The 17120-nt window shown below is 40.6% G+C and overlaps 2 protein-coding genes across 5 annotated transcripts in view; one reads left to right on the top strand and one right to left on the bottom strand.

Moving 5' to 3' along the window:
* Positions 1-9403, top strand: part of sdccag8 (SHH signaling and ciliogenesis regulator sdccag8) — a 47015-nt gene extending 37612 nt beyond the window's left edge. For both annotated transcript variants that reach the window (XM_042009818.1, XM_042009819.1), the window contains exons 17-18: positions 8453-8579; positions 8739-9403. In XM_042009818.1, the coding sequence (XP_041865752.1) occupies positions 8453-8579; positions 8739-8774 (163 nt within the window). In that variant the 3' untranslated portion in view covers positions 8775-9403. The remainder of the gene's footprint in view (positions 1-8452; positions 8580-8738) is intronic.
* Positions 9404-9578: 175 nt separating this feature from the next.
* akt3a (v-akt murine thymoma viral oncogene homolog 3a) overlaps positions 9579-17120 on the bottom strand; it is a 56361-nt gene continuing 48819 nt past the window's right edge. For all 3 annotated transcript variants that reach the window (XM_042009821.1, XM_042009820.1, XM_042009822.1), the window contains 4 exons: positions 15472-15686; positions 15289-15376; positions 14559-14661; positions 9579-14032 (listed from right to left, as the gene is read on the bottom strand). In XM_042009821.1, the coding sequence (XP_041865755.1) occupies positions 13947-14032; positions 14559-14661; positions 15289-15376; positions 15472-15686 (492 nt within the window). In that variant the 3' untranslated portion in view covers positions 9579-13946. The remainder of the gene's footprint in view (positions 14033-14558; positions 14662-15288; positions 15377-15471; positions 15687-17120) is intronic.

Genomic DNA, 17120 nt, shown 5'->3' with positions numbered 1-17120 from the left:
CTGTGTGAGAGGTGCAGCATTGACACACATTTACTTACACTTCATGCTCATGTTGCACAGATTGTTAATATTAACATCACTGCTGTCACTTCCTTAAAATACATTTCACAACTTCTTACTGATTGCATGTTTGTTTTTTTTTTTCTTCACACGTTTTTATTTTTCATATAACAGCCTCCTCACTCAATCATGCACTCCTCCATAGAAGAAAAGTTCACCGTCATGATCTCAAATGTGATATTACAGCAGCTACTGAAGGAATCCATGAGTTAATGATACTTTTTGGTTGTTGTTCTGACTGGAAGACATAATGTTAAACTTGGTAAATCAATTTTCTACCGCCTACCTGCGTACCTTTCCACATGCTGAATCTCTTGCATAAGAAAACAGGATCTCACACCAGACTAGAGACTTAATTACTCCATTGATTCCTCATAACATTTTATTTAAGTAATATTTAATGATGTTTAAGATGTGAACTGTTAGGGGACGTAGAAACAGTTTATCTTTCATCTTTTTATTTTTTCTTTGTTCTGACCTCTGGATGGCGCTGATCAGTCATCTTTCCTCCTTCATCTCCTCATTCGTTCCATCTCTGCATCGCCCAGCTGGCTTCTGTAGCCGGGAGCCAACGCAGGGCGGCCTGCTGAAAGGGCATTGTCAAACGGTGGCTTTACAGCTCTGTCACATGCACACACAGACACACAGATTTGCAGCTCAGATGTCGGGCTGTAGCCAGAGGCTTGCAAGCTGGAGCATTAGCCGTGCAAAGCGTCACATCTCTAGCCCCAGTCGGTGACACTAACACAACTTCATAAAAGTACAAGTAGAAAACTGGGGCAGAAACACCTGCCCAATTCTTTAGAAAAAAACAACAAATGTTAAAAGGAACATCAGCAGAAATACTTTCATGCTGGGAACAGAAATGTGCAAACGTAAGACTTAAAAAGAGTCAGCAGGCCTCACGGCGGCGCACACATTGACATTGAATAGATGATTTAGCAGCCTGCAGCAGCACCGACACCTCAGTGATGGAATGAAAGCAGCTATTTCCTCTGAGCCCATCCAGATCTGTTTACGGCTTTGTCCTAAACTTTACAATCAGTTTAATGCGAGTACACCACAAATGTTTTATTTCACGCCGTTTGATCTCATATTAGTCGATGTTGAGCTGCTGTCTGTGACCAAAAGGAAGAAAAAAGTCCAAAATGATAATAAACACTGCAAGATGTTTTGCTGGATTAAATATATTTATCACTGGGATTTATTTTATTTATTTAGAGAGGGAAAAGAGACAGCTCTACATAAAGTTTTGATTTGACTAAGCCAGAGATATGACAATGGGAAATGTTGTTTATAAATAATGAAAAAAGGCAAATACTTCAAGATGAGCTGAGGTTTTCAAAGAGTCTGTTTGTGGGTGTAACAACTGTTAGAAAATTCAGCCACAAGCTCAATGATTTAGATATTTAACACATTTTTCTTGCAGAATTTTAAAATTTTATTTAGGTGGAAATGGCCAAGGAACAAAACAAGCATTTAGATACATATTCATCACTGATCCTCTATAAACTATCAGTGATTTGGATTTTTAAACGTTCCATAACTGAGTGGATTTTCATTGCATCGTCCAGGGTGAGGACTTCAAACCAACGTGCTCTTATACAGACAAATTTAATGTTTTTTTAAAGTTATTTTTACATTCAATAACCCAACTAATTTTCTGTGAAAGTATAAACAGGATTATAGTGAATTAGTAATCCTGATATATCTTTTAAAGTTCTATACCAGTTATCATGATATTTAAATGTTGTGATTTTTTTAGGATTTTTTTTTCCATTAAAATAAAATTATTAAAACGCTTATGAATTATTTGTACCTGACAGATAATAAAAAAATTACAAGGTGCTTTAGAAAAGTTAAATTTTCACTATGTAAGCAGAGCTTACAGAACAAACAAGCTGTTGAACCAACGTCAGGGACTTTTTAAGTTACTGAGTGCACACGGCTTCTTAGGCATTAAAGTCCAAGTTAAGAAATGTCTTCAAGGAAAGCTACATGTTCATGACTGACATTCTGTAGATGAGCTGCTGTGTTCATTTGCAGCTATGTGCCATATTAAACTTGTTAAGTGTAAAAACACTGTGTTAAGCTGTGAGCTGGAAATGAACAGAAAAATAAAGATTTAGTCTTCATGAGGCTGAAGGATTTATGAGTGAGTTGATTAGATTTTACACCATCCATATTATTTTTATCCAGCATCTAATTACTTTGGTTTAAGAAAGAAGAATGCTAATAAAATAAAAAACTGTCAAAGTTCAGAAGAATTTATCCATAATCTGATAAATGGGATCCTAGAGTGAAGTAGAAGCAATTAAAATTTCCAAGAGTGACAGGTGGCATCGATTGATGACAGAAGAGCAAATAACGGTGAGGGAATGCGTGTTTGTGTCGTCCTGATCAAAACTCACAGCATCTCCAATCGTGTTCCCGTATCAAATGTTCATGTTAGCGAGAGCAACAACTGGCATGACAGGCTGGTGCAGAAGACGTGGGGCACGGCCCTCAGGCACACACACACAGGGAAACACACCCCGAGTGCAGTTGTGTGCCAGCCAAGAGTTAGCTAGAGCGCCAGGGTGTGAGGGTGGCGATGGTGGTGATGGTGGGCCTGGGGTTGGGTGAAATGTGTGTGTGGCAGCTGCAGCCGTCATGCCCCTGGCAGTGTTGCAGTAACCAGGCAAGGCGAAGATGTCTGCATATGCCCCCCCCCAAACACACACACATCACATGTGCTACCACCACCAAATGAGCTAGCTTAACTTATCTATGTGGTTTGAAATGAAGTACTTTCAATTTAGATTTTAGTTCAACAAAACACGTTCATGTGTGGCTGCTGAGCGACAGAGCTGAACGCTGCTTCCAGATCTTCTGAATCTATTACCATCTCTGAGTCTCTCTAATGTGATGTTAGCACTTTCCCTTTGGACCGTGCCTTTAGGACATACGCTCCCACCTGTAAATAAATATGCAAACACAGACAACCACAACAGAGTTTAGACACTAGCTGTGGGCTACAGCTGATGTATACCACCAAGAAGTAACTGTGTGTGTTTGTGTTGTAATTAGTAGCAGCAGTCAATAGAGAGCGCGGTGGTTCGAGGTTCAGAGTTTGATTATTGGGCTGTCAGGGGAAATTATTGCAAACTGCCTCCCAGCAAAAACTTACCTTATCATGTCTGCTGGAACGCAGAAGATACACTTACTAGCAGGGCTGCTTTGGAGGCAGCTTCAGGTGTTTTGTTGTTTTTGGAGGAGTTGCGTTAGTAATGTGCGTAAACTGTGAGATCCAGCAGGTGGTGTCCTTTCACCAGGTCAGTGGGGAAGCTCTTCATCTCTAACCCGGACTGCTCGGCTGTCTGCAAGGTGACCACTGAAGCCTTCAGCCTATTTGTCTCCTTCTCCGCCACCTCACCTGACACCACTGACTGTCAACCCTCGTTTTTCATCCGTCTGCAGATCCTCTTCTCCCAAACATCCATTTAGCCGTCTCACCATCAATCCCTCCAAGCTTCCTTCCCACCTCACCACTTCCCGGCAGCAGGCAGAGGCGGGCCAGCCTGCAGTGTGTGTGGATTAGTGTGGGGCAGTGTCTGAGCATTAAGCTGTATTAAACCCTAATTAATGAGTGTGCCAGTCGATAGAGGCCAGTTATTGGATTTACTGCTTTAGCTGCTGGAAGGAGCGCTACCTTAATCACACACAAACACTCACCGCTCCCTCAGGGGCTGGGGTATGAAGGTGAGGTGAAGTGGATTATTGAGTGTGCGTGTGTTGTGTAAGGCCAGGGGTTGGCAGCACTCCGGCCTGTGTTTGTGGTTGTTTATATGTGTGCCAGGGTCAAAGCTTTTACCCGCTGCATTACATAAACCGTTAGCTTACAACCTGCAGCAGATTTAAACATCTCAGGCCGCGACCTGACTGATTTACTGGCTGCATGTTCAGTTTACCTACTGTCATGTCAGTGACATTTTTGTACATTTGCAGGCATTTTTGCACCTTTTTTATGCTAAAGTATTCTGTTTCAGCCCAAGAAACAGATGACTTTAGCATCAAATGATTCTTTTTAAATCATTATTTGGGTGTACTAACCCCTTAAAGTCAGTATAAAATCAGAACATGAATATAGTTAAATTTTTTTTTAAATGATAGATTCCGTTTTTATTTATCTTAGCTGTGAGCAGGAGAATAAATCCTCTACTAGCAGAAAAACTGGTGACCCAAAACAGATTTCAGAATCAGCCGTGCATCTCTACAAGTATTTGATGTATCAGTATCAGAGGCAATGATTGGATCAGGACTGACATTTTCTCAGTATGACTCAAGATTAGTTAGGTGATGTGGAGCTGAAGTCCTTCAGCCGACCCCGTCTCAACACTTCACGCATAAAACATTTACAGCTTCAGAACAACAGGCTCTGCTTCTGACCTTTAGGTGCTCCTCTCTCTGTGTTTAGCGAGCAGCACATCAGTTGCGCCTTCGCAGTGGAGTTATTGTGTGACTGCGATGTCGTGCTGTGGTGTAGTGGGATGGTGTTAGGCAAGAGAGGCAGAGTGGGAGGAGGGAGTGAGGGGGCGGTTTGTTCAGGACAGTTTGGCAGCCCGGCTGCTGGAGCACCAAGCAGGGAGGGGAGCCATCGCCCCTCGGACTCCAGGACTGGACAGAACCTCCAGGTCTGCGATAAATCTGCAAGTGGTTCCTCAGGCGGGGTGGAGGGCATGAAGGAAGCTCGTGGAGGGAAGATTATAGATGAGTGTGTGGAGGATGAAAGTGAATGCTGCAACAATGAAGATGGTGAAAGGCAGGGGGGTGGGTCCTAATGAAGAGGAGGGTTTAACCCTGCAATGGAGGGGCAGGGAGCAGATTGTGTAGTAGAGTTGGGATGTTCGCCTCCCCCGTCTGTCACACACAGGCAGCCCTGCCACTGCCAACATGACCAGCAGGGTGGGGGCATCTATCCCCCCCACTACCTCCCAGCTACCCCTATCTGTGTCTGCCCGCAGCCACAACCTTCCTCATCCTCTGTTTCCCCATTCATCTTCCTCATCCCCTTCTGAACCTGTTGAAAATGAAAGATGCTTCCTGCAAAGCTTTTGACTTCTACACAAGGTTATTCATCGAAGGCAGCTTCTGAGCTCCGAGGAGCTCATCCAGAGACCAGTGTTTATTTTTCATACGGAAGATTAGAGAAAATACAGCAGCTATGTTTAATTTCTCCAACATTATTCACCATATAACGACAGCTGCCTTGGCCTGCCCAAGAGGTCCTGCTACAACAAAACTACCGCAGTCCTCATGTGCTGTATTTTCTGAAATCATTTTAAATAGTTTATATATAAATATTTTTTTCTCTTTTCTTAAGAGAAAAGGAGGAGTAATGAACTGAGATATAACAAGAGCAGAACTATAAAAGTAAAATATTAAGACAAGTGGGTCATATTTGTACTTAATCAGTCCTTAGTTAAACGTAATGAGAAACAATGCACAAGTTTAATCTGACCATTGTTTTTGTTGTAATTAACGCAGCCTACATATTACCATGTGACAGGAAGAAATATGGATCACTGTGGATGACTGTTGAATATGTAAATGTGGATTCCAGTGCCGAGGGTTTCCCCTGTCTCATTATCAGGATGTGTGTGTGTGTGAGTGTGAATGAGTTCACCACTGCACTCAAGGAGGGGATGACTGACTGAATGGAGGGATGAATGGGTGAAACAATGAGCTGCTGGTGGGAAATATTCTAACATTCATTCAGCACCCCTCAAACACACATACACTGTTCTCACAGCCTCAGCCCAAAACCCCAGCTGGAACACACACACACACACACAGAGTCTAATATCAGTATGCAGTGAAAGAGTTCATTGTCTACAGGAGCGGGTGTGTTAGAGGGGAAGCACTAATTGGGGTGTTGTTACGATGATAACTGCACACATTCCTACAACTTTCTCATCATGTTGACTGATTTTAACAGAACTGCAGGACGATGGTTTGATAACATATAAAGTTAAGCAACATGGTGATTTTAGACACCATGAAAGACCATAAACAGTTAACAGAGAATTTTATTGGTGAATGCCATCTAGGCTTATAAGACATTAGTTTCTGTCCCTGATCTGAGTTTATGTGGCAGGTTTTTTTTAAACCTACACATAATACTAACTCATATAAATAGTTTAATTATCTATTATAATTATATCTATCTAGTAGCAGCAGTCAAATAGATAGATAGATATCAAAAATTTTAAAACCTGTGAGATGTTATTTGTGTGTTCCATACACTAGTGTTTTTCACTGTCATATTTTTAAAAATTTGTGGACTCTAGTGTCCTTTATTGTTTAGCAAGTAGATGAGAAAATGGGCCAGGCAGACCTCAGGAATGAACCTGGGATGGCTTCTTTGCCAGATGGCTTAAAAAATGTGCCCGCAGCAACAATAAAAGTTTTTTTTCTTGTCTTTTTGCTCCGGAGGCAACATTTCTTTTACGGTTTAGTAACCATGCTGCTCTGGTCTGTTGCCTCCACTATCAGGGAAAAGTCAGACAGAAACAGCCGCTAAACTCTCCAGCTTCCACCTCCAAACTGAGCACAGGAGGCGAAGGAGAGGTGATTTTCTTCTGGGTGAAGCTGCAGCCAGCTTCAGGGTGATCTCCCTTCACTTTACCCAATGGTGAAGCAGACACAGGACTGCTGGAACTAGAAGAGCAGTGTGGTGTTTATTGCTAAAGATTGTAGCAAAAACATTCACCGCTAAACAGGAAGTTTCTCTTAGCGAACTTCCTCTGCTCCGACGTTCCCCCTCCCTTCCTTTCCACTCTGAGTCCTGTGGTGTCTCTCCTCCTCTCAAGGCCACGCTGTTCTTTTATTACAGCGCTGTAAACATCACCATGTCTGTGCGCATTAACACAACTATTTTTTTTAAATATTTTAAAAATCGTATTTTGTTCCTTAAATGCATTAGGCTTGCTTTTAGATGCTCATATGTTATGTACCAATGCCTGAATTTTGTGTTGAGGATGCAGGAAAGGTGAGCTGGCATCACTAAGGAAACTGCCACATCAGGGGTGTCCAGCTGTGGTTGTCGAGGGCCGCAATCCTGCAGGTTTTAGATGTCTCTAACCTCACCTAATTAAAATTAAATCCATTTCATTGAATCAGGTGTGTCGGACCAGGGAAAGGTCTAAAATCTGCAGGATTGTGGCTCTTGATGACATCCCTGTTTTAGGCCTGGTACACACAAAGTAATTTTTTTTTCTGGTCGAGACCTCACAAATGAGGAGAAAAAAATCAGGCATGTCACAGTTTTGATTGTGTGTGTGGTGTGCCCATATAATCTCATCACACAACAACCCACAATAATGATGCTGTCCCGCAACTGATCTACAATCTAGTCCGCGTGACCAAACGTGATCCAACAAAAACGTAGAAGAACCATAGCAACAACCGGCATAAAAAAACGAAGAAGAAGAAACATAGCAACAACCGGAAAACACCCAGCATGTATACAAGACGAGGGAATGATGGGGGTCTTGGGATTATTGTTAACAGAAAAATCCAGAACTGAAAAACATTGCAAACTGGAGACAGCGTGAACGTGGACTTTATTTACTTTCATGTTCACCTGTCAGCTCGCTTTCTGATTGGCTACATTCCGTTCCACGTCACAATCTACATAGCCAAAACCATAGACATAATATACATTATTTTTACTATATATGTCTATGGTCACAACTCAGGAGTCATCGGCTTTCCACACATGCAAAGATATTTTTTGTCGGCCACGACCTGTGTCAGGGCTGATTATTGGGATGAATTTGCTCTTTACACACCTCAGACCTCATAAATATTTTATAGCGAAAATCTTATAAGACTCAAGATAATCGGGCGTTTGCTGTCCCCTGGTCAGGAAGAGGCAAAATCAGGACAAAAACAGCCTGATAATCTTTATGCGTGTACCAGTCTTTGTGGGCATAAGTAATTTGGATTTGCAGACTCCAAACTGCCTCATCTCAGCACTTTCTCTTTCACATCCAGGAGAGGATTTTATTAGGGAGCAGAGACGTTTATACATCAACGACTTTTTAACATAAATGCTATTTGAATTGTGTCTGCCAGTTTTGACATCCATCACCAACAACACCTCAGTTTTTAATATTTTTCAGCTACGGCAGCACATCCTTGTGCGAACTCTGAGGGGAAAACACTGTCATCAAATCAGTGCAAACAGGCCTGATTGTTTGATCAACACAAAGTCCGGTGATATTAAAAGCTCTTTGTGGATCCAGCTCTCTTTCAATATTTACAACATTTGGTTTTAAATTAGCCAGGAGGGCTCGTTCCTTTCTCACATGTTCAGTCAACAGTGTGTGTGTGTGTGTGTGTGTTGCAGGCTGCAGCAGTTGGACCGTTACTGTCAGAACAGCGCCGAGCAGACGTGTGAGCTGCTGGCCAAACAGAACCAGCTGATGGAGGAGAGACGCACACTCACCGAGGAGGTGCTGAACCTACGTGCAGAGGTACAAACACACAAAAAACAAAAGGGTGTGTGAGTCAGCGTTTACTCATTACACATTTATAGTCTTCTTGTCTGCAGCAGCGTGTCGGTCAGTTTCAGAATTATTATTCGATGTTCGTACAAATGTCCATCTTTCTGACAGTTGTTTTTTTCCCTTTAGATACGGAGGAGAAAAAATGATCCTCAGAGCTCATAAGTCTTCCTACTTTGCATCTGGATGTTTGAACCGGGATTTAAAAAAAAAAAAACAGAAAATGGAAACGAGATGGGAAATTTTTTATCAAATTATTCTCAGTCAAAGTTTATTACAGGCCTTTTTTCCTGTTGATTTCTTATGTCAGAAAATGTTTTTGGTTGAATGTACAAGATGCTAATTTTTAATGTTTAACAATTTTATTGGTGAATGCCATCTAGGCTTATAAGACATGAGTTTCTGTCAGATCTGAGTTTATGTGGCAGGTTTTTTTAAACCTACACATAATACTAACTCATATAAATAGTTTAATTATCTATTATATCTATCTAGTAGCAGCAGTCAAATAGATAGATAGATAGATATCAAAGTTTTTAAAACCTGTGAGATGTTATTTGTGTGTTCCATACACTAGTGTTTAAAAATTTGTGGACTCCAGTGTCCTTTATTGTTTAGCAAGTAGATGAGAAAATGGGCCAGGGAGACCTCAGGAATGAACCTGGGTTGGCTTCTTTGCCAGATGGCTTAAAAAATGTGCCCACAGCAACAACAGGGTACAAGGTGCTAATTTTTTGATGTTTAACTGTTATTTTGTTGTATTGTTTTCAAACATCAATAAAGAAAATCCTTCAGAGGCTTTTTTTTTTGCATTTGTCTTTGACTAATTTAAAAAAAGATGTTGTGGAACATTGATGCCCACAGAGCACGGATGATTTGGAAAACCTTATGACAGTACAGCTGAAAACTAACGTAAAATGATGGAAATGGGTTTTCTGAGTAAGCACACAAATTGTGTACATTCCCAGATACCAGGACATCATCTTTTTATTTATTTTTTTTATTAAAAAGGCAAATTAAATGAGCCGGCAGTTCAAATCAACCAGAATGGGACTGCAGATTGACATAGTGCTTTATTGAAGCTGTCTGTAAGAAGGAAAATAATGTGCATCCCTATCATATACATTTCATGTGTAAAAATACTAAAGGATGTACAGTGTAAAAAAAACAGCTTCATGTTGATGGTAATCGTTTTCATATCCTCGTGGCCTCACTGGCCAGCAGCATTGCATCCTGACAGCGTGAAGGAGAGAAAAAGACTGATCAGATTTTTGTGTAAGTCTTTCAGGATCTGCTGAGTTTCCTAACACTGTTTCAGAGTCAACATGGTCTCTGCTCTACCGAGACATCAGCGGGCTGAGCTTGCTTCAGAGAGACATGGTCCAGAAATGTCTCACTACTGTAAAACTACAGTATAATGGACATGACTTTAAAACTCAGTTCAACTTTGTAATATTTATACATGTTTGCTGTTTTAAAATAAATGCATCTCATGCTTTCTTACTGTAATAATCATGATAGAATAGAACCAGAGAGGAGAGGGGAGTGTGTCTGCTGCAGATATAAAGTCAAATCTCTTCAGAAATCCTTCCAAACATGAGCTTTTACTTAACATTTAACAACAGGCGGAGCGTGGTGTATGATTTTTGGCTGATTATCATTAGTTCATTAAAACCAGACAAGATCAGTACAGAGCAGCTGAGGTCTGACAGGATTTTACTGAAACATGAGTAAGAACTGTTGATAGATGTAAAGTACAAACAGCAGCCGCTTTAAGAGTGAATGCTCATCAGATCTCGCATACTGTCCGGTATGATGAGGGCTCCAGAAACAGCTGTGAAGAGGCTGAAACTAAAGTTAGAAACAACTGAGATGTCTGACACGTGTGATTCACTGTTATTAAGGAAAAACCCACACATGGGGAGAATTACTCGGCTTCATCGTCTCCACTCCAAAATATTTGGAGGAAAAACATTCTGTTCGTTATCTTTTCACCAGAATCAGTTTGTGACCTAAAAACTGAACAAGGAATTGGAGACTCACTGGAGGGAAAACTTCTCAGACCAGAGGAGATTAGTGCAGTGATTGATCAGTTATTATTTTAGTGTAGAAACACTGAGCCTGATTCACTGACTCAACGCTGCAAGCAAGACACTTCATCCTTCTCGCCAACATCAGAGCAACATCAAAGCTAGAAGCTGTATGAGGAGGGTTTAAAAAAAATCCTAATTTTCTTATAATCATAAAAAAAAAGAAAAGAAAAAGAAATATTGCTTTGAAGTTGGGCTGAATCGACTTCCTCTGAATCATTTAAAATAATGATGGCTGCCACGTTCAAATCTACAAAGCGGTATTTTATGAACTCTGGTTTCTGAGGATTTTGGCATTAAGCGTGCACAAATGGCTTGAACTTCTCAGTCACTCGTAGACCTGGGTCAAACCAAAACTGAAATCCTTCCAAATACTTGGGAGCGCTTGTTTGAGCCTACGGAAGGTGCCAGCTGGGTGGAATGTGGACTTGTTTTGAACTGTTTGAGCGGTGCCAGACAGACTCAATCGATCACAGAGAAGTATTTTTCATTAGAGTTCTGAGTGCCACTTTTGACTCGGGACTGGTGATGTGGACAGAGGAGGACTACAGCATGCAGGCCAGCGCCATCCTTTTATAGTCTCTGCCATAGAGTGCCTTTGCTAAGCTATTAGCAGTTTAATGATGTGCAACAGTAAAGCACACGGACTAATGAGCAGCGGAAAAACAGGTAAGATGTTGTATAAGAGATATCTGTAAAGAAAAACAAAAACTTTTTTTCTTATAGAACAAAACGTTTAAACACAACTACACCCCTTTACTGCTAAACCAAACCAAACCAAATAAATTAAATAGAAAATAAATTCAAGTTAATCGACAACGATAGTAAAAACATTTAAATAAATATACTGGAGTACAACTTTTTACGGCTAATAAGAGCACATCCCCCAGTGCTCCTTAATCTGCATCAGCCAGATACTGAAAGTGACGTCTTCCACACGATAAACTTTTTTTTGTTTGTTAAACCAAAGTAGGATTTGAGTTTTTTTTTTCCATTTAACCTCACATATGCTGATTTTTCCTTCTGAATGTTAAGTGCTTGATGTCAAAGTTTTTGACTTATTCTGAGCTACACCGTAAGGCTAACCTGGCGTTTGAAGACAGAAGTTATTTGGGGGGACTTTCTAAATTCTTGTTGGTCAAACTGGAAGACATGACGATGCAACAACTGCAAACACACAAAGTCCAGAGCGGAGAAATGATGGCACACGTTAAAGACAGTAGTCTGATAATGGATCTAAGTCATCAACCCCTACGCCCTCTAAAGAAAACACACCGACCACCATAAAACACACTCGAGTCTTCCTCCACCCTCCTTGACACACTTGCAGTAAACAAGATGCACTTACAGTTTAACTCTGACTCTCTATTTACATTCAGATTTTTGTGCTTCTCTCATTTTCTTTCAACCCAACTTCCACTTCATCTTTCTCTCTGAACTCTTGTCTCACTCATCATCACCACCACACACACCTGGGTGAATCCTAAACACAACATCCAATCAGGTGAGTGTGTCTTAACATTTATCACCTGATCATTAAAACGTCTATCAACTGTCTTTAAGGTATATAAAAAAAAAAAAAAATACTGTCTTTAAGGTGTCCCGTCACCCCCCCAACCCCCCGTTCCAGGCTGTCACATTTTGGTCACAAAACAACACAAAACATAAAATAAAAATAAACAATGGAGCAGGAAGGCTATCTGCTTTCCCTCCTACATTCTTCAGCCATTTTTGTTTGTTGAGGTGCAATTTTTTTTCCTCTCAGCCCTAAGAAATAGCAATATATTTTTTTTTATCTAGAATAATGTAATAATAGAAAAAGTTAAATATAAAACCGATGAGTAGAACAATAAATAGAACATATATATATATTATAACCATTGCTATGATTCTTGTAAACCCATAACTGTTGATGTTGATACTTCATACCGTGTTTTTCCCTCTTTAATGAGAAACCTGAAGGAAACAGATCAGCTGTTACCTCACTACTCATCAATACCTCATAAACTATCACATTATAAACATTTCATATTAGACTCGCTTTTCTTTATCCCACTCTTTGCTACAGTTTCTCATTCCTGCACTGAGAGGTAAATCCCAAAGCTGTGATAATATGTCACAGTAAAGGTTGCCATCGTTTAGACAAAGTACCGTTTCGGTTCAGTTTTCCCTTTTTGGGACAAAAGAAGCAAAAAAAAAAAAAAAGAACTTTGAGGGAAATATTAGAACAACCTAGTTTCTTCTCATCTTCACCTCTGCAGTAACAGAAATGTTATCCACCACCTTGCACTGCACTGTGGGTAATATAGTAAAGCTCATTTGTTTGGGAGCTTCATCTGTCTGAACTGCTGTGCCTTGAGGTGCGTTCTGAAATGCAAATCCAATACTGAACCTCACACACACTTGCACATACACACAACGTGATATTAGTATCTTAAGCTTCAGAGTTTATGTGTTTTGCTGGCGCCTGTGTAATGATCAGCAGCATTTAACCAGAAGTGTAGCACCGGATCTTAGTAGTAGCAGTAGAAGAGCAGTAGTAGGAGTAGTACCTGTAGAAGTTGTGGTGGTAGATGTAATAGCAGCAACAACAATGACTTGCACTAAGCAACACCTGAGTCAAATCCTGCTTGACAACATGAGGTGTGCAGGACTCCGCTCGCTGGGCGACGACGTCTCGATTAATCTCAGAATCGCTGAACTCCTAAAGTCCTGAATGTCTCTCTGAGTCTGTTTTAGCAAAAGCCTGAGATACAACCAGTGATGGCAGTTTGGGTTATAATCACCTAAAAAGCTGTATCGCTGCCATATGGATAAGAAAACCACAAAAATGTCTCCTTAAAAATGCTTCGGCAAATATCTAACTACTTCAGAGGTGTTTGTTTGTAGAGTCTGGCAGGACGGACGCATGTCAAAGCACAGCAGGTCACCGGTGAAGCTCCTGTCCTTCAAAGGTCATTAAATAACATCTGATTGCATCACAGTTCGGATCACCTGGGGCTGCAGTGCAGGATTAGATGGTAAATATGCCTAAAAGTTTTTGTCTTTGAAAGGGTTCACAAAAAAGATAAATAAATAAATAAATAAAGGAGACAACTGGAGAGGTGAAAAAGAGAGAAGGAATGAAAGGGAGGGGCAAAATCCTTCCAAGTCTGGGTTGTTCTGGGTTAATCCAAAGCGGTGGGGCTGTTGTCCCAAGCTGATGACCTCAGAGAGCAACTGTGATGATGTCACTGTGATGGACAGTTCATTCACGGCCGCTGGCAGAGTAAGAGAACTGCGGGAAGTGCGGCCGTCTCTCGTTGTCCAAACAGTCCATCCCATCCTCATCGACTGAAAAGATAAACAGTTTTAAATGAGTTACATTTTTACTGCTGAACACATCTCTTTGTAAAAAAAATAAAATTAGCTAAGACATAAAATGGGAATTGCTCAACCAAAACTATAATTCAACCCTGCTAGGGACAATTCAATTAACAACCGCGCTTCAGATGTGCCAATCTCCTGCAAACTGACGTGTGATCAACAAAACAAGTGGAACCTCGCCTTAGCACACAGAAACATGTCGGTTCCACTCATGTATAATTCAGCGCTGAACTGTAGCTTTATCTCAGGAGAGTGTGAAGAGCTGCGTGTGGCCGGAGGACTAATACAAGCACAATTAAACAAACAAGTAACTGTACTTTTTAAAGGTTTCTTCTTGCAAATTTTACAAACCAAACCAATATCAAAATTAAAAAAAAGAGAGAAAAAAAAAAGGAAATCATTCACCTCTATTTTTTCTCCACCAAAGATATTTGCAGCCATGTCAAAGTTTTAATAAAAGAAACTGTGCAGACAAGAGAAAAAAAACACTTACATTTCTCTGGTGGAGTGATAGTGATGGTCTGAGCTGTGAACTCCTCATCAAAGTACCTGGTGTCTGTCTCTGATGTCACCTGAGGCTTGAAGGGAGGGACGAGCTGGGACAGAGTGGCGAGATCAGATCAGACAAGAGAAGTTCAACATTAACAAACAGAGACGCCTGGGAGAATATTTAACTCTGGATGTCACAAAACAGCCCTAAAATGTAAAGTGCTGAGAACAAGCCCAGAAAAAAAAATGACCTCAGTTTTTATAAAAAGACAAGCAAGTTCCTTCCGATATCCTAATCTGATACTTTCTAACTCAATTCAGAGACGGTTTCATAGAAGCTGAAAGTAAAAGAAAAAAAAAACAAGGCCAAGTTTAACCAGGAAGACATGCACCTGTGTGCCATACTGTAGGTGTTACCACACAGGACAATTCTCACTCTGTGGTGTCATGTGAGCAAACACTTGCACAGATTGACAGATTCTTAGGATACAAAGTCACACCCTCCATAATGTCTTGTGCTTTATACATTTGCCTGTTTGCTCTGACTTGTGAATGTCACATGACAACTTCTGTATAAATTCACAAACACATCACGCTCAACTTTATCTGTATTGCAAGATCTAATGAAATAAGTTAAATGAGGTAGGTTCTTATCAGTGCGGTGAACCATTTCTACCATCTTTAATGCTTCAAAGAATGGCACAATAAAAACATGGGGTTTAATAATCGTGTACCTTTTTATCATAAACATCCTGCCAGTCAATGCCAGAGAAGAAACTGTGTCTCATTATTTCTTTAGCATCGTCCGGTCCTCCCCCAAGTCTAGTTTAGAGAAATATAACACAAAACTGAGATTAGCAGGACATTTTCTTTTTATATATTCAAATTTATAATGGTGTTAAAACCTAAACACAAACCTTTTGTTGGGGTCTTTGATGAGCAGCCCAGACAACAGCGACTTTGCATCGGTTGACAGAGTGCGCGGGAACTTGATGTCTTCCATGAGGATGAGCTCAAAAAGCTTCTCGTGGTCTTGGTTATAGAACGGCAATCGGCCGCACATCATTTCGTACGTGACAACACCCAGACCCCACCAGTCCACCGCCCGACCGTAGTCATTGTCCTCCAGGACCTGAGGAGAGTACACGGACAATAATAAGCACTTAATTTAATGGACATCTGCTTTTTAATTCTGCATTTGTGCATTTATTTTATTAGACAATACAGACTGCCCAAGGAACTGGAAAAAGACACAGATGAGTGAGAAGAAGCAGGAAAGAACAGTCAATATGTCATTACGCTTGAGGGATGAATAATAAAACTAAACGGTTTTCGAGATGAACACAAGCAGCTGCAAAGGTAACAAGGACTAAAGTGTAAACAGTGGGATGGCAGGTCTTCAGAGGCCCCTCTTTCTGTAAAGGAGTCAGTGTTGTGGTGGCTCACCACATGCCCCTTCTCCCCATCCAGTCCCCCCCCCAGGCTGCTGCCAGCTCTCCTGGCACACTGATCCCTTCCTGGCAGGGACAGACAGGAAAGTTCCTGGATAAAAATGGCAGGAACAGCTCGCAACCTGAGTCAAGGCCAGTCCAACCTCCATGCTGGGTAGCACAGGTACAAAACTGTACGCTGCTGTGTGTGTGTGTGTGAACTGAGAAAAGGGTATGTGCTACTTAGAAAGTCACTTCCATATCAAAGTCTTTTATCTGCGTCGTCTTCCTTGCACTTCCCTCTCCATCCTGTCTTATCCTATCTGCTCCATCCTCTAATCATCTCTTCCTTCACTCGCTCCTTTTCTTTCATCCTCACCTGTGCCCGTTTGCTGGAGGAGTGACGAAGAAGGAGGAGGAGAAGGAAAATGGAGATATTGCAGGTGCTGCCGAGGCCCACATAAACATAATAAGCTTATTAACATGATGAAAATGCGTGTGTGCATGTGTGACTGATGGACAGACGGACAGACAGGAGCTGGAGAAGAGCCAGAACAACATATGTTGCCCATCTCGCCAATAAAAATAATAACATCTCACTTTCTGTTAATAGACCAGTCAGAGACATAAATACAAACATCCACAAACAAACTCGAACAAAAAACCTGTTCAGAACATAAAGATCTCAATTACACCAGACACACAGACAATTGCAAAAAGACTTTTTGCAAAACACACTAAAACAAATTTTTATGGATTACTTGTGCTTTCAGTGAAACTGAAACATTTTCACAGTTTTTAGTGTAAATTATTTATTTATTCTGTGGGTTTATTTTGATACTTTTAAGTAAGTACCAGTACCTATAGGCAGCTGTACTTGTCAGTTGCTGTTAATGGACTTGTTCAAATTAAAATTGAGACCTGTTTAGCTGTTAAAACTCATTTTTAATGATTATTTTACATGACTGACTGTTTTTGACAGGACACTTTCTTTTGACCTGCAGATTAAAGTGTTGCCAGGTTTTTTTTTAGTTTTTTTTTTTTTTTTTTTTTTTTATTACAAAGATCAGACCTGCCTTATCATTAAACCATACCAAGATTTCAACCCATGCTTTTTTTAAACTTTGATATTACTA

The sequence above is a fragment of the Melanotaenia boesemani genome, chromosome 16, assembly GCF_017639745.1.
Source record: "Melanotaenia boesemani isolate fMelBoe1 chromosome 16, fMelBoe1.pri, whole genome shotgun sequence".
Taxonomy (NCBI): domain Eukaryota; kingdom Metazoa; phylum Chordata; class Actinopteri; order Atheriniformes; family Melanotaeniidae; genus Melanotaenia; species Melanotaenia boesemani.
This window is presented reverse-complemented; position numbering and strand designations above follow the sequence as displayed.